Source organism: Heterocephalus glaber, unplaced genomic scaffold, assembly GCF_053883595.1.
Source record: "Heterocephalus glaber isolate CG9 unplaced genomic scaffold, H.glaber_assembly_v1.0 deba00001532, whole genome shotgun sequence".
NCBI lineage: Eukaryota > Metazoa > Chordata > Mammalia > Rodentia > Bathyergidae > Heterocephalus > Heterocephalus glaber.
In genome coordinates this window covers 29658696-29672247 of record NW_028258330.1, presented here as the reverse complement: position 1 = coordinate 29672247, position 13552 = coordinate 29658696, and the positions used below count along the sequence as shown (strand labels likewise).

General features: G+C 37.8%; 1 protein-coding gene across 4 annotated transcripts in view; it reads right to left on the bottom strand.

Annotated features, from left to right (window-relative positions):
• The window catches only part of Dhx35 (DEAH-box helicase 35), an 85324-nt gene that overhangs the window by 61128 nt on the left and 10644 nt on the right, over positions 1–13552 (bottom strand). For all 4 annotated transcript variants that reach the window (XM_087188987.1, XM_087188989.1, XM_087188988.1 and 1 more), the window contains exons 3-4: positions 9993–10085; positions 3885–3962 (exon numbers count right to left, since the gene is read on the bottom strand). In XM_087188987.1, the coding sequence (XP_087045113.1) occupies positions 3885–3962; positions 9993–10085 (171 nt within the window). The remainder of the gene's footprint in view (positions 1–3884; positions 3963–9992; positions 10086–13552) is intronic.

The window sequence follows — 13552 nt, the reverse complement described above, 5'->3', positions numbered from 1 at the left end:
CTTTTAATTTCAACAATTGTAATCACACAGGGATATGTTTTACTGGATTTTTATTAGATTTTTATCTCATTTACAATATACTCCCAATAACTTCATCAACTAGAGTGAATACATATTATCTTCTTGACAGACCAAATATATACAGGGGGAGAAGGTAAAATGAAAAAGAAAGCCAATCACAGAATACCTACAACATGGCAAGTACTAGATTCTGAGCATCCAGCCTGGGATGTAGGCAGGATCCCTTCATATCTACAAGTAAGGAATCTGAAAGAAGACTGGCACACAGCTTGCTCTGAGTCTCAGGTGGAGGAGTGCCTGTTCCAGAACTAAAACCTGGACTGTGTGAGGCCAGTTAAGCACATTCATTACTACAGCCTCTCCTGGAGATCAAGCCCTGCTTATGCAATCCATTCTCAGGCTATATAATTGTTTTCAGATTTCAGTCTGCACATAAAGTACTTTTTGAGTTAACATTTCAAATGTGACAAGCCCTATTAATACTACACGGTTGATTTATACATTCTTTGTTCTTACAAGAGAAAACTTGTGGTTGCATAGAAGTTATCCACAGCTACAGATTTGGGGCTAAAATGCACACTGTTGAAGAGCCTGGATTCCAAACCACAAATGGGGGAAATGCTCTAATTTTTAACCAACTGAGTCATAAAAGTTTAAATCTGTCATTGCAGTATGTTTCCAAATTGTTATCACTTTTTTTACTCCCTCTCACACATACATACTCTTTGTAAAATGTTTATCAATCATTCCTAACTGAAAGACCTTAAGATAATAGATTTTGCAGAAAAGGATTACACAATAATTAAACTCTACAGAGCAAAAACTACTTGAGGAAATAGAATTAATTTCTTGTCCAGGTAAAGATGATAGAACAAAGGTATCTTCCCCCATCTTTCCTATCTCAAAAGTAATAAAAAGCAACAAAAGAATTAAAACAATAACAAAAGCCTCCATCTTTAATGAAAGGACAGCCTCAAGCCCAGATAGTAAACTAGAAAGCACAACTGCCACTGCGAGCTCTAAATCTAGAAGGAAGGAGGCCCAGGCCACCTCACAACCACAGACTGCTGACTTCCTTAATGTCAATGTCACCTCTAAAAGGCAAAGCCAATAATCCTATTGGAAGAAGTGACAGAGTTCAGCCCCAGGTGATATAAGAAATGTCACAGAGGAGGTCCACATTGATAGTGAAGAATTACAGGAAAAAGCAGTGAAGAAACAGGTGGAAAAGGCAGGCAGAACACAAGTATCAAATCCCCAATCAGAGAACCCTAAGAATTTTGTCCTGAGCCACAAGTCTTCTCAAATCACCAAGGAGTGCATCGCCAGATCCTTATCCTTATCCCTACCCCTACCCCAAAACAAGAACGAGCATTAGAGAGAGGGCACGCCCCATCCATACTACTAGTCTCACAGCTCTGTGGCAGCCAGTGGCCTCCTTCAGAGATGAGTAATTATCACAACTTAACAAAGACCCCAGCATAGAAAATTTGACCAAAAAGGAAGAAACAAAAGGAGGAATATGAGCAAAAAAGTTTAAAATGAAAATTTAAAAGTATTACCCAAAGCGTTCAGCCACAGAAATTGAGTTTCAAAGAAATCACAAGTTGAAGCTAAAAAGAGCTTAAGGAATAGATACAAAGAAGCATCAAGGAGGAACAAGATGATCAATGAGCAGGCCAGAAGCCAGTCTGGGGAAGTACTACAGATCTCACCACTTGCACATGAAAGAAACTAGAGAGGTTTTCCCAAATTTGAGAATTCCCCAAATTTACACAATGTTACAAACAAGTTACAAACTAAACAACTTTCCCACTGTGTCAATAATAAAAAGCAAATGTGAATCAACCATGCTATAAGAAAGACTAAATTGTTGCTCTATTCTCTCCTAGGAAAATAACAGACAACCACTGTCCTATAAGGAGGCCATCAATGGAATGCCCCCAAAAATTGTGGGAAAAGAATTTACAGAAAACTGTCTAACAAGACAGATAACTGATAATTTTTAAAAATCATGTTATTTTTATGGATATTTTTCATGTTTGTAGCATTATCAGCTTTTAAAACCTGTAATATAATCTAGTATCTTCTTTCATTCTATTTGCTTCTCTGCCTACTGGACAAAAAGGACAAAAAGGGGCAGGGGGGAATAGTACAGCAGTAGAGCATTTGCCTAGCATGCTCAAAACCCCAGATTTGATACCCAGCACTGCAAAGGAAAGAAGGAAAAGACAGACAGAGAGAGGGAAGGAAAAATGAAAAGGGGGGCGGGGGGAAGGGCAGGGAAAGGGAGGGCAAGAGCAAGCCAGAGAAAGAGAGAAGCAGGAGAAAGAAGGGAGGGATGGAAGGAAGAGAGGAGGGAGGAAAGAAGGAATTCAAAGTGACTGTGAGATTCATGAACATTGTGGATAGGCTTGAAGAAATCACATACACACACACACACACACACACACACACACACACACACAAACCTGGAGAGAAGCAAATGATTCCAGCCAGAGGTAGTTATCAATAATCTAATGTGCACTTAGTTGATGCTTACAAAAGAGAATAAAACTGGAATAGAAAGGTATGCCAAGATAATAACAGAAGAAAACTTGCCTGACTTAGATTTGAATCTAAAGATAAGAATTTTCCACCTTTAGGAAATACTATGACAGCACAAGCAACACCAAGACATATCCTGATGAAAAAGCAATATTAACAGGCATTCAAGCAAAAAAAAGCAAGCCAGAAGGTATGGGGAAAACCCTACTGAACCTCAGACTCAGACCTGCAGTGATTCTTAATACCAAGGGCCACAGGACAAATTCTGCAGTTTCCAGGGAAAGAGAATATGAATCAAAAATTTTACATCATTATCACAAATATTCTCAAGCATGTAAAAAGAAATTACTGAACAAAAAAATTCACCCAACCAAGAAATAAAATGAATAGTTCCGAGTTCACAAAAACATGGAAAATAATTAGAGATGAGAATTTAATCCATTTAAAATAAATTAAAGTGGGCTGGGGATTTAGCTCAGTGGTTCCGCCACCTGCCTCACAAGTACAAGGTCCTGAGTTCGATCACCGGTACCAAAAAAATTAAGGTAAACAGCTGTGGGAATAACAAGAATATATATGTTCTAAATCTTGAAATCAAAATGACAGCACTGTATCTTAACAAAGGGAAGGAAGAGAGGTAGATGTGCGTTAATTTCCTCTTCTTTCATAAAAAACTCTTAATGTGTTTGAAAAATAAGTAACATCTTTAAAGTTTTATCTTTTTTTCTTTTCAATCTTTAATAAATTCTTTTGTGGTAAACAAATATTTATCCAAAGTTCATTAACTGCTCCTGTTTCATTTGTTTCTTGTTTTGTTAAATTAAATATAAGGAAATCTATAATTATGATCCCATTTTTATAAAATTTTTCTATCCAATCAGCCAAACACTTTATCTTTATCCTTAAGAGAACTCTGGAATGACATTCATAACATTTTTGCTGGTTGAGATGTTTTTTTCTTTGTTGTTGTTGTTACTATTATTGCTGTATTATTTGTGGTCTGGGGATCAAACCCAGTGCCTCACAGATGCCAAGCAAGCACTGTACCACTGAGCTACCATCCCCAGCCCTTGTTTTGTTGGTTTTTTACATTATTTGTTTTGTTTTTCCTTCCACAGTACTTCATTACTTAAAATGCTCATCATGTGTACACATCAATTTTACAAGAATATTCAAATCATAGCTCCTTCTAAACCAAAGAGCTAAATTGTAAAGCAGCAATTTCTGTTCATTTGAAGTTTTCAGAAAATGAAAAAAACAAGTCAGGGAAATAGAAGATGCAGAGAGAAATTACTGCAAAACAAAAAGAAACTCACTGTCACAGCAGCCACTCTGCGAGGCTGGGTCACTCCAACCACTCTTCCTTCGGCTGTCCAGCCAGCTTCTGCCAGGTACTGCAAGCAGAATCACATGTGAATACACCTCAGACACCACCTCCCCAAGATGAGCCTGTGTTGTGTTAAAAATCACTGAGCAAGGAAAACAACATTGTTCTTGTTTCAGCAGAAATTTGGAAATTATTTTACAGATGACAGATATTAAGCTTGATAATATTAGGTAATTTGTTTCAGCTCACATCAAAGCTGACAAACAGAAGAACCAGATTCAACATTCAGACGCCTCAGACTACAAAATTTCCATGTACTGTACTACAGAGGCCTGAAGGGAAAAAACAAAACTATCCGGAGGACACTCAGAACAGTACTAAATCCATAGAACAAAGAATTTTAAACACAAGAGACAGCTCAAAATAAATATCAAATATACAACACACTGTAGTCAAATAAAAATTACTCACACTTATATACGAATATATGTCATTAGATATTTGTATATAAAAATTTTGATTAAATGTATTTATCTGACTTATTTATGTACTTGTTTAGTAATAAGCACTTAAAATCCTACATGGATAACAGTGGTTATCAGAGTTAAATATAGTGTCTAATTATTTTACAATGAATATATATTCTATAATAAAAAGATTAAAACTGCTGATAATATATATGCTCACTGGTTCAAAAGAAATAAAGGAAAGATAATACAGAAATTAAAGAAGATAGTTATCTACAGGGCTGGGTGTGAAAGGACAAAGGGGAAATGGAAACAGTAACAGGAATGATAGAGTAACAATGTTCTAAGAGATCATTTTGTGTAGCTCTGACTTTCAGAACCACAGTGATGTTTCATATACCCATCAAATACTCACAAATACTGTAAATAAAATAATCATGGTACTAGATTTTAACCCATAGAATCTATATTGATATGAAAGAAAGTAAGTTAGTTCTTTCTTAAAAAAGATTCCATTTCCTCCCCAGGATGTAGGGGGAAACCAAAAGGAAATACAAACACTAACAAATGACCCTTTCTGTATTTCTAATAAATACTTGCAAAGGGTAGAGAAGGACTAAGCCAAGTAACTATGCAAAACAGTATCTTCACTAGATATTGAAAGGCTAAAGACAAATCAAAGTGTAATAAATATTAGTAACTGCTTTTGTTTGTTTTTGCAGTGCTGGGGCTCAAACCTAGGGCCTTGCACATGCTAGACAAGCACTCTGCCACTGAGCTACATCCTCAGCCCCACACGCTGTAATTTAGTTAGTAAATGTTGGTAAATACCCAAACAAGGGTGTGGGTCAGCAGTTTTTAAAACTATCTTAAGTGTATACTAGAATTTGACCAATACATAAATAAATTGTAGTTTATAAAGAGTGAGTTTCTTGCTGTTGGGGAAAGTTACAAATAAGTAAAGACTAAAACGAGCCTACACGGTTAGGCTGAAAGTTATCAGTATAAATTTGCTGTGTTTAATATATATAAATAAAAATAGACAGATGCTTTTATATGTATAGGTTAAAAATATTCCTTTTTTCCCAGGTCTGTCCAGTGAAATTCACAGTTGCAATGAGCACCCTAGCATCTAGATCTTGATTTTTAAATACCATTTTCCAATAAAAGGAATCAGGGTTTAAATATGGAAAATATAAGATGAGCAATGTCTTGTAGTACTAACTAAGGAAGTGCTCAAAAAAGAATGGAGGCTTTTAGAAAGAAAGCAGGAGACAAACCAAAGGAGCTCCTAATGGTCAAAGATGGAACGTTTTGAGCAACAAAATAATCATTGTGCTGAACTTTAACCCACGGGAAAAAAAATTAATGAATTCATATTGATATACATACATATATACATACATAAATGGAAAAAAAGGGACAGTTCTTTCTTAGAGAAGATTCCATTTACAAAGGTAGAGGGAAAGAGGAGAAAAAAGACAGTCATCACCACTGCTGCAGACAAGACCCACTGAGGGACACTAAAATTAGCAGGTAGAAGTTTGAAGAGAAGCAGAGTATTTGCATCCTGAAATTACCTCACCCAAGATATGTATTAACTACAAAGGCCAAAACAGTAGCTTTACAGGTGAAATCTAGTCTCTTAACCAAGTGATCAAGGCTAACACCCCCAATGACAAGACCTATCAACATCATGATCCCTTGACACGATGCACTAAGGATATAGTACCATTTCTGTGGCATTTTTGCCAAAAATGCATAAGCTCTTCTAATCTTCAGTAAATGTTATAGAAACCCAAACTGAAAGACATTCTAAAAAGTAATTGTCTAGTATTCTTCAAAAGCAGCAAGGTCATAAAAGATGAGGGACAGAGGAACTCTCACAGATTGAGGAGAAATAATAACTAAGTGTAATGTAGGATCCTAGAACCCAAAAAGTAATCAGACTTAAATAACATCCGTAGTCTAGTTACCAGTATTATATCAAGGTTAATGTCCTCTTTTTGAGTATTGTACTAAAAGTAATGTGAGGGGTATAAGAAAATTCTATATATTATTTTTTTGTAATTTTTCTCTTCACACTGAAATTAAAGTTTAAGAAATAACTATAAGAAATGAATTGTCGTATACACATAGGTTGCTGTAAGAAGTATAGTGTCTGTCTCTTATATTAATTACACACAAAAATACTACCAACCACTCCAATCAACACAAATACAAAAACTATAAGAATAATAGCTAAGATTCACTGAGTACCTTACTAAGTGCCAGGAACTATGCTAAGTGCCTTACATGCATTCCCCTTGTGATCCTCACAACAAATCCCACAAAGAAGATGATAGCATCATCAGCAGTATACAGATGAGGGAACAAAGAGATCACATAACTTGTCCAAGGAAGCAGATAAAAATCTAAGCTCTGGTAATCAAACTTAACAAACCAAAGCCCTGACACATAACCAGGACACAATTCTACCATCCAAATTCAAACAAACACACATGGAACTCATCCCTTAGTAACAGTGTTAAACGAAAGACACAATTTCCATAAAAACAAACATCCTGTTCCATGAGGCTAGTCATCTCACTACACTGAGTGACTCATTAGACTGCTGTACATGATTACGACTGCTTCAAGGAGGAAACTGAACAATACTGCAAGAGCAGGTGTAGTGTCGACACCAAGAAGCAGTAGGTGTCATGGAGGGAGATCATGGAACCGGAAGCTGAATCCCATCTCACTTCTTCATGCTGCTTCAAGATGATCAAATCTGGTCTTCTAGGTAAAGAATGGGATAAGGAATACTTCCACCAATAACAGTACTAATAAAAACTGGTTAGGAAGAGCTTGTTAGCCAGGATGATGGCACATGACTATAATCCAAGCTACTCAGTAGGCAGAAGGAACACTATTTTGAAGTCAGCCTGGGGTAACTTGGTGAGATCCTATCTCAAAATAATTTTTTAAAGGAGCCGGAGATTTAGCTCAGTAGGTAGCACTGCGCCTGCCTTGCAAGCACAAGGTCCGGAGTTTGATCTCCAGTACCAAAAAAATAATAACAATTTTAAAATAATAAAAATTTTCAAAATTAAAAATAAAAAAGGATAGGAATGTAGCTCAGTGGTAGAGCACATGCCCAGTATACTGAAGGTCCTAGGTTCAATACCCAATACAGAAAACTAAAATGAAACGCTTGTACATATGCAAAATGATGTATGTGCCAAACTGACTCATTACATTACTGTGATAATACAAAACTAGAGGGCCGGGGATTTAGCTCAGTGGTTCCGCCACCTGCCTCGCAAGTACAAGGACCCGAGTTCAATCCCCAGTACCACAAAACAAAATAAAAAAACAAAACTAGAAACAACCTAGTATCTATCAACCAGAGATTGGTAAAATAAATTATGCTTACATACTACAATCTATGGAACAGAAAAAAACTATAATATATTAAAAGGAAAAAAGGTACATTAAAACATATAGATGTTTTCAAAAGGAAAATCTATATATGTAAAATGCATAAAAAATCTCTACCCCAAAAAACTGATAACATTGGTTACATCTGCATAAAGGAAATAAGCACCAGAAGATAAACAAGGGAAGGCTTTCTTTTTGTGTCCTTTCAGGGTTTTCTGAATTTTAAACCAGGTGAACCTGTTAAATATTAAAAAAACTTTTAATTGTTAAAATAAACCTTACAATTTTCCTGCCACACTGCCCAGCCTGGATCCTTAGCCCTTACTCCTCTCCAGCCATTCTTTCCCTGAACTCAGCCCTCAACAGGCCCTCTCTGTTCCCTGGCAGCTGAGCCTTGCTGGAGGACATGACTAGATTAATATGCTATATTGTATTTCTCCAAATATCTGCTACCTATCCCTGCAGACAGATTATATACTGCCCTGTTGCTATCAGGCCTGGCCATGAAACTTGCTTTGACCAATGAAATCTAAGCACAAGGATCATGAAAGCCATCTCCTAACTATGGCCCGTACCCCAACATCAACAATCCCAAATAAGAGCTGTGCTGTCGGGCCCAGTCCCAGCAATGACACATAGCAGCTCAAAGCCAAGATGACCATATATATGAGCAAGAAATAAACCTTTGTGTTGTTAAGCCACTAAGATTTTCAGGTTCTTTGTTACCATAACATAGTTTATCCTAAGCTGACTAAAGAAGTAATTCCAAAGACTAATTCCAAAACTTAACGGATCTCTTGTGTGACCTTTTACCTCAATTCTATATTCCCCAACCTCACCTATATAGAAGGGATAATACAGGTCCTACTTCATAGGGTCATTGAGAAGTAAATAAATACTGGTAAACTGTTCACTTTATGTAGCACTTACTATTATTATAGTAATTACCTATTATTAGTACTAATAACCTCTTAGGAATTTAACCTGGCCCTTCCTGTTTCTTTCTCTAAGAAACAAGTAACTTTCTGGGCTTTTGACATTAATTGTACATACATATTGCCTTCAGGCCACCATTTCTTCTGCTGTCTGCATTTCAAATTATCTTTTCTCTTAAGTCAGTCCCCTCTGCCTACCTTTCCCTAGCTGCACCTTAGATCACCTGGAGAACTTTTAAAAAATACCTATGTCTGAGCTTGATCCTAAACCCATTATTCTGAATGGGGGTGGGAGAGCAGAGAAAGGTATTAAAAACCATACAGAGGGGCTGGGGATTTGGCTCAGCGGCACCACACCTGCCTGGCAAGCGCAAGGTCCTGAGTTCGATTCTTGGTACGGGGCCGGGGGGGGGGGGGACTAAACCCAAAAAAAGAAAGAAACTTCCATGGCCCTAAGCTATTTAGTTAGAAAAAAAAACATAGAGATCTTACCAAGATCACAAGTCCGCACCAGGTAGCCAATAACACATCATCAACACATTCAAAAATGCAAAGGGTTTTTATCCCTTCCCCAGAGACTCTCCTCCCTGTAAAACCCTACCAGAGAGCTGCTGTCTCAGCCTCCTCACTCCTCACCACGGCTCCACTCCCTGTGAAGTACATTCTCCTCCTCTTCCTCCACTCCACTGGACTGACTCTCCAAGATGACCAACCCAGGACTGATTTTGTTCTCCTACTTCCTGGTCACTCTCTAGGCTGCAACTCATGCCCACTCACCTCCTGAAACTCCCCTCCTCCTCTGCTTCCTCTGAACTTGGATCCTCTCCTGGTCCCTTTGTCTTTCCACTCCTATTTATACCAGATAGAATTTTTCCCAGTAGGACAAGTTTCTTCCATAGTACTGCGTATTTCTGTAATAGCCAATTTTCACTTGCAGCTACAGTGGTATTCAACTGTAATTATTTGAGGACAAAAGCAATGAATTACACATCTTTAAATAATTCCTCACTGCTCTTTTCAAAGAATGGCTATTCCACTTTTATTTTGGAAATATAATAAATTGAAGAAATATTAACTTTAGCACTAATCAAAGAAATTGTAAGCCCTAAAAGTTTAACAAAAAAGTGACTAAAGTGTATATTTCCTAATTGAGAGGTGACTAGTTCCTGAGAGGAGACTTAAAAATGCAAATCATAGTAAAGAGGGTTTTCAAGATACAAAGTCCTTCCAAATAAATCTAAGTATAAGGACTCGTATTAATTACGTACTCACCTGAGGAATCTGCGTGCTTTTCCCACATCCTGTTTCTCCAACAATCACCACTGTCTGGTAGTTTTCTATCAAGTATAAAATATGATTCCTAAGCTGGAAAAGAGTAACTATACATTATAAATAGCCATATTTTGTCTCTAAAGACCTAAACAAAAATATTTAAACATTGTGGAACAAGTTGTTTTCAAAGGACAGTAAATTCTAAAAAGAACTATCAGGATATATTTCCAACTCTCTGGGACCACTGGAATCAGTATTAGTGGACATATCTGCAATCAACTGTAATACTTATCAACATATACCATGAACAATTCCTAGATTCAAGATTTTCACTTGTAGGAAATTATACTACAGACATACTAATATACATGCCCAAAAATGTATATACAAACATATTCATTGCATAATTACATATAATACCCAAAAACTCAAACAGCCTAAATGTTCACCAACAGATGTTTGGTTAAATTAGCTATAAAACACTCCAATAATTCAGTTATTAAAAAAAACAAATTTCTGTTTGTAGGAATATAGAACAATCTACAAGATATGTAAAGGAAACAAGATACAGAACAGTGAATAATGCACTAGCATTTATGTCTTTAAAAAAGGATAAACATATATAATATATACATATACATTTGTAGACACTCTCTAGGAAAAAATAAAACAAAGAACTGTGAACATTGCTGCCTCCAAGGATGGTAAAATGCTGAGGGGGGAACACAGATGTGAAGACCTTTGAATTTTGTACAACATGTATTTATTACCTAATTTAAAGGTTTTTCATTTATTAACATTTAAAAAGTCTCAGAGGGCCGGGGATTTAGCTCAGTGGTCTTGCCACCTGCTGTGCAAGCGCAAGGACCCGAGTTTGATCCCCAGTACCAAAAAAAGAAAGTCTCAGAGAGAGGGCCGGGGATTTAGCTCAGTGGTTTCGCCCCCTGCTGCACAAGCACAAGGACCCAAGTTCGATCCCCGGTACCAAAAAAAAATTTTTAAAGTCTCAGAGAGAAAAAAAAAAAAGCATATATGCTTTGACCTCTGTTTAAATGCAAGTTCACAATAAAGCACTCAGTGTGAGGAGAAACAGGGTTTGGCAATTCAAAAGCCAGAGGAAAGCCAGCCATGGTGACACATGCCTGTAACCCCAAGGACTGCAAGGATTGCAGCTTTAAGCCCAGCCTGGGTAATTTAGCAACTTATTAAGACCCTGTCAGCTGGGGATTTACCTCAGTGGCGCTACGCCTGCCTTGCAAGCACAAGGTTCTGAGTTCGATCCCCAGTGGTGGTGGTGCGGGGTGGGGGGGGGGAGGGTCTCCAAACTGGGAGAGGAGATATTGGGGATGCAGCTCAGTGAGAAAGCTCTGGGTTCAATTCTCAGTTGATTATAGATACACCTGATAGTCCAGTAGGTAATGAAGGTATTCCTTAGATATCTGATAGGAAATGAAGGAAATAACTGCTTCATGTTCCTTCTCTCATCACTGCTCAGCTCCTGTTACCACACCAACATGTTGTTTGGTGGAGCCAAGAAGAGCTGAGGTGCTGCCAGTTTCTATCTAGCAAAGAAGATATTGGTTATTTGGGGCTTCTGAATTTGGCATTGTCTGGGGTCTAGATATAAAGTCCTCAAGCCTTAGTATGAGAATTTTCTAGGATACACATCAAAATGAAGATTCCTAGCCCTACTGTCAGCTAGGTGAGACCCAGCAATCTATATTTATCTGTGCACCCAAAGGAAATTCTGCTGCAGGTGGTCTAATGACTAGTCTAGATGCTTTCTTCTTATTGCTGAGACTTTGTGTTTTCTTTCATGTTGAGTGGAGGAAAAACAAAGCTTTGGGATCTCTGGTTATTTTGTAAATGGCAGATTCACTGATGGACAGACAGATGAATGAATGGCTGCACGGATAAATGAGTGGGTGGTCAAGGAAAACCTGAAAGACAATGTGAATAAATCTAGAAAAACAAGGCATGCTAGGAAACATAAATAATAAAAGCAAAGGAAAGAAGACAGAAATAAGCAAAATATGCAAATATTTTTGGAGGGGAGCTATGAAAAGCTCAGATTTGGTATGGAAACAAGTTGAGAAAGATGTAGTTAGGATTTCCCTGTGAGAGCCCTTGAATGCAGGGCTAACGACTTTGCACTTTACCTAGGAGGCAGTGTAGGCGGCAAGCATTTTGAGAAAACAGGGCATCAGATACAAGATTGATTTGGACTGATTTGAAGGAAATATAATTCCAACTTCATGTGGCACAGGCCTAAAAGATCTCTGATGTGTTGCAAATGAAGAATCTAATGTGTGACATCATTCAAAAAGATGTTGCATAAGAGGACAATTTTACATAGCAGTATCCAGGCCCCAAGAGAATGCCAGGCTACCGAGAGCAGCCAAGGGGCAGGCTGCCTTATAACTGCCCTGGGCAAAAGAAGATGATGATTAAGGTTGCATTAGTCCCAATTTCTGTTTTACTGTTGTTGTTTTTCTGGTGCTAGGGATTGAATCCAGGGCCTGGTACACACTAAGCAAGTGCCCTACCACCAACTTCTGTTTTAAAACTACTTTTAGCTTAAATGGAGGAGAGGTGGTGAGGGGTATTTTTTTATCCTTTTGACTTCCAGACTTAATCCTTATCATCTTATGAGACAGAGGTAGAGAAGGCTCAACAATGCTTAGGCTCTACTTTGCTTTCTTTTCTTTCTTTCCTTGTTTTTTTTTCCCCGAGACAGGATCTCAATGAGTTGCCAGGGCTAGTCTCAAACTTTCGATCCTTCTGCCTCAACTTCCCAAGCAGTTGGGATTACAGGCATGTGCCACTGCACTCAGGTCTGTTTTGCCTTCTATTAATAACTTTTAGCCTGTTTCTTACATTTTAATTCTATCAATATACTTCAACTTCTTTTCTTTTTTCACCTGTTGCTTTGTTTATATGACAGAGAGTGAAGAACAGGCCAAGAAAAGGCCAAAATTTAAATTCTCAGGAAACAATAATTTCCTTGTACTTGAACACTAACTACATGTCAGGTGTCTTACTAAATGGTCTGCAAGGGTTAACTCATCCAGGCCCCATAACAATCCTATGAGGTAGATGCTACTATTAGTCCAATAAAACACATAGGAAAATGGAGGCTCAGAAGGGTCAAGCAAGGTGTCACAGCACACAAATGGTGTGGGTTGGAAGCTCCAGAGCCCAGACCCTTGGTGGTATGCAAGCAATAGCTAGCCTATCATTTCATCTTCTGAGGGTCACACTCATTAACATTCACATGTAGTGGGTGAAGCTAAATTAAGAATATTGCTGTTTATATCTCTTTGAAGAAAGAACATATGAACAGTAAGAAATTACCAGCCAGCCAAAGGGACCCTCCAACTGTAACAGCTTGGTGTCTTTCACCCAGCTCTGTCCAAAAGAAAGAGGAACATGTGTGCTCCTGTCCATACCTATTTGTGTCATTTCAGAGGCATCTCAGAGACAAGGAGAACCCACCATCCTGCACCAGAAGCCACATGAAATAAATATTTTCCAAGTGTATCTGACCTGCCTTTGGCTCT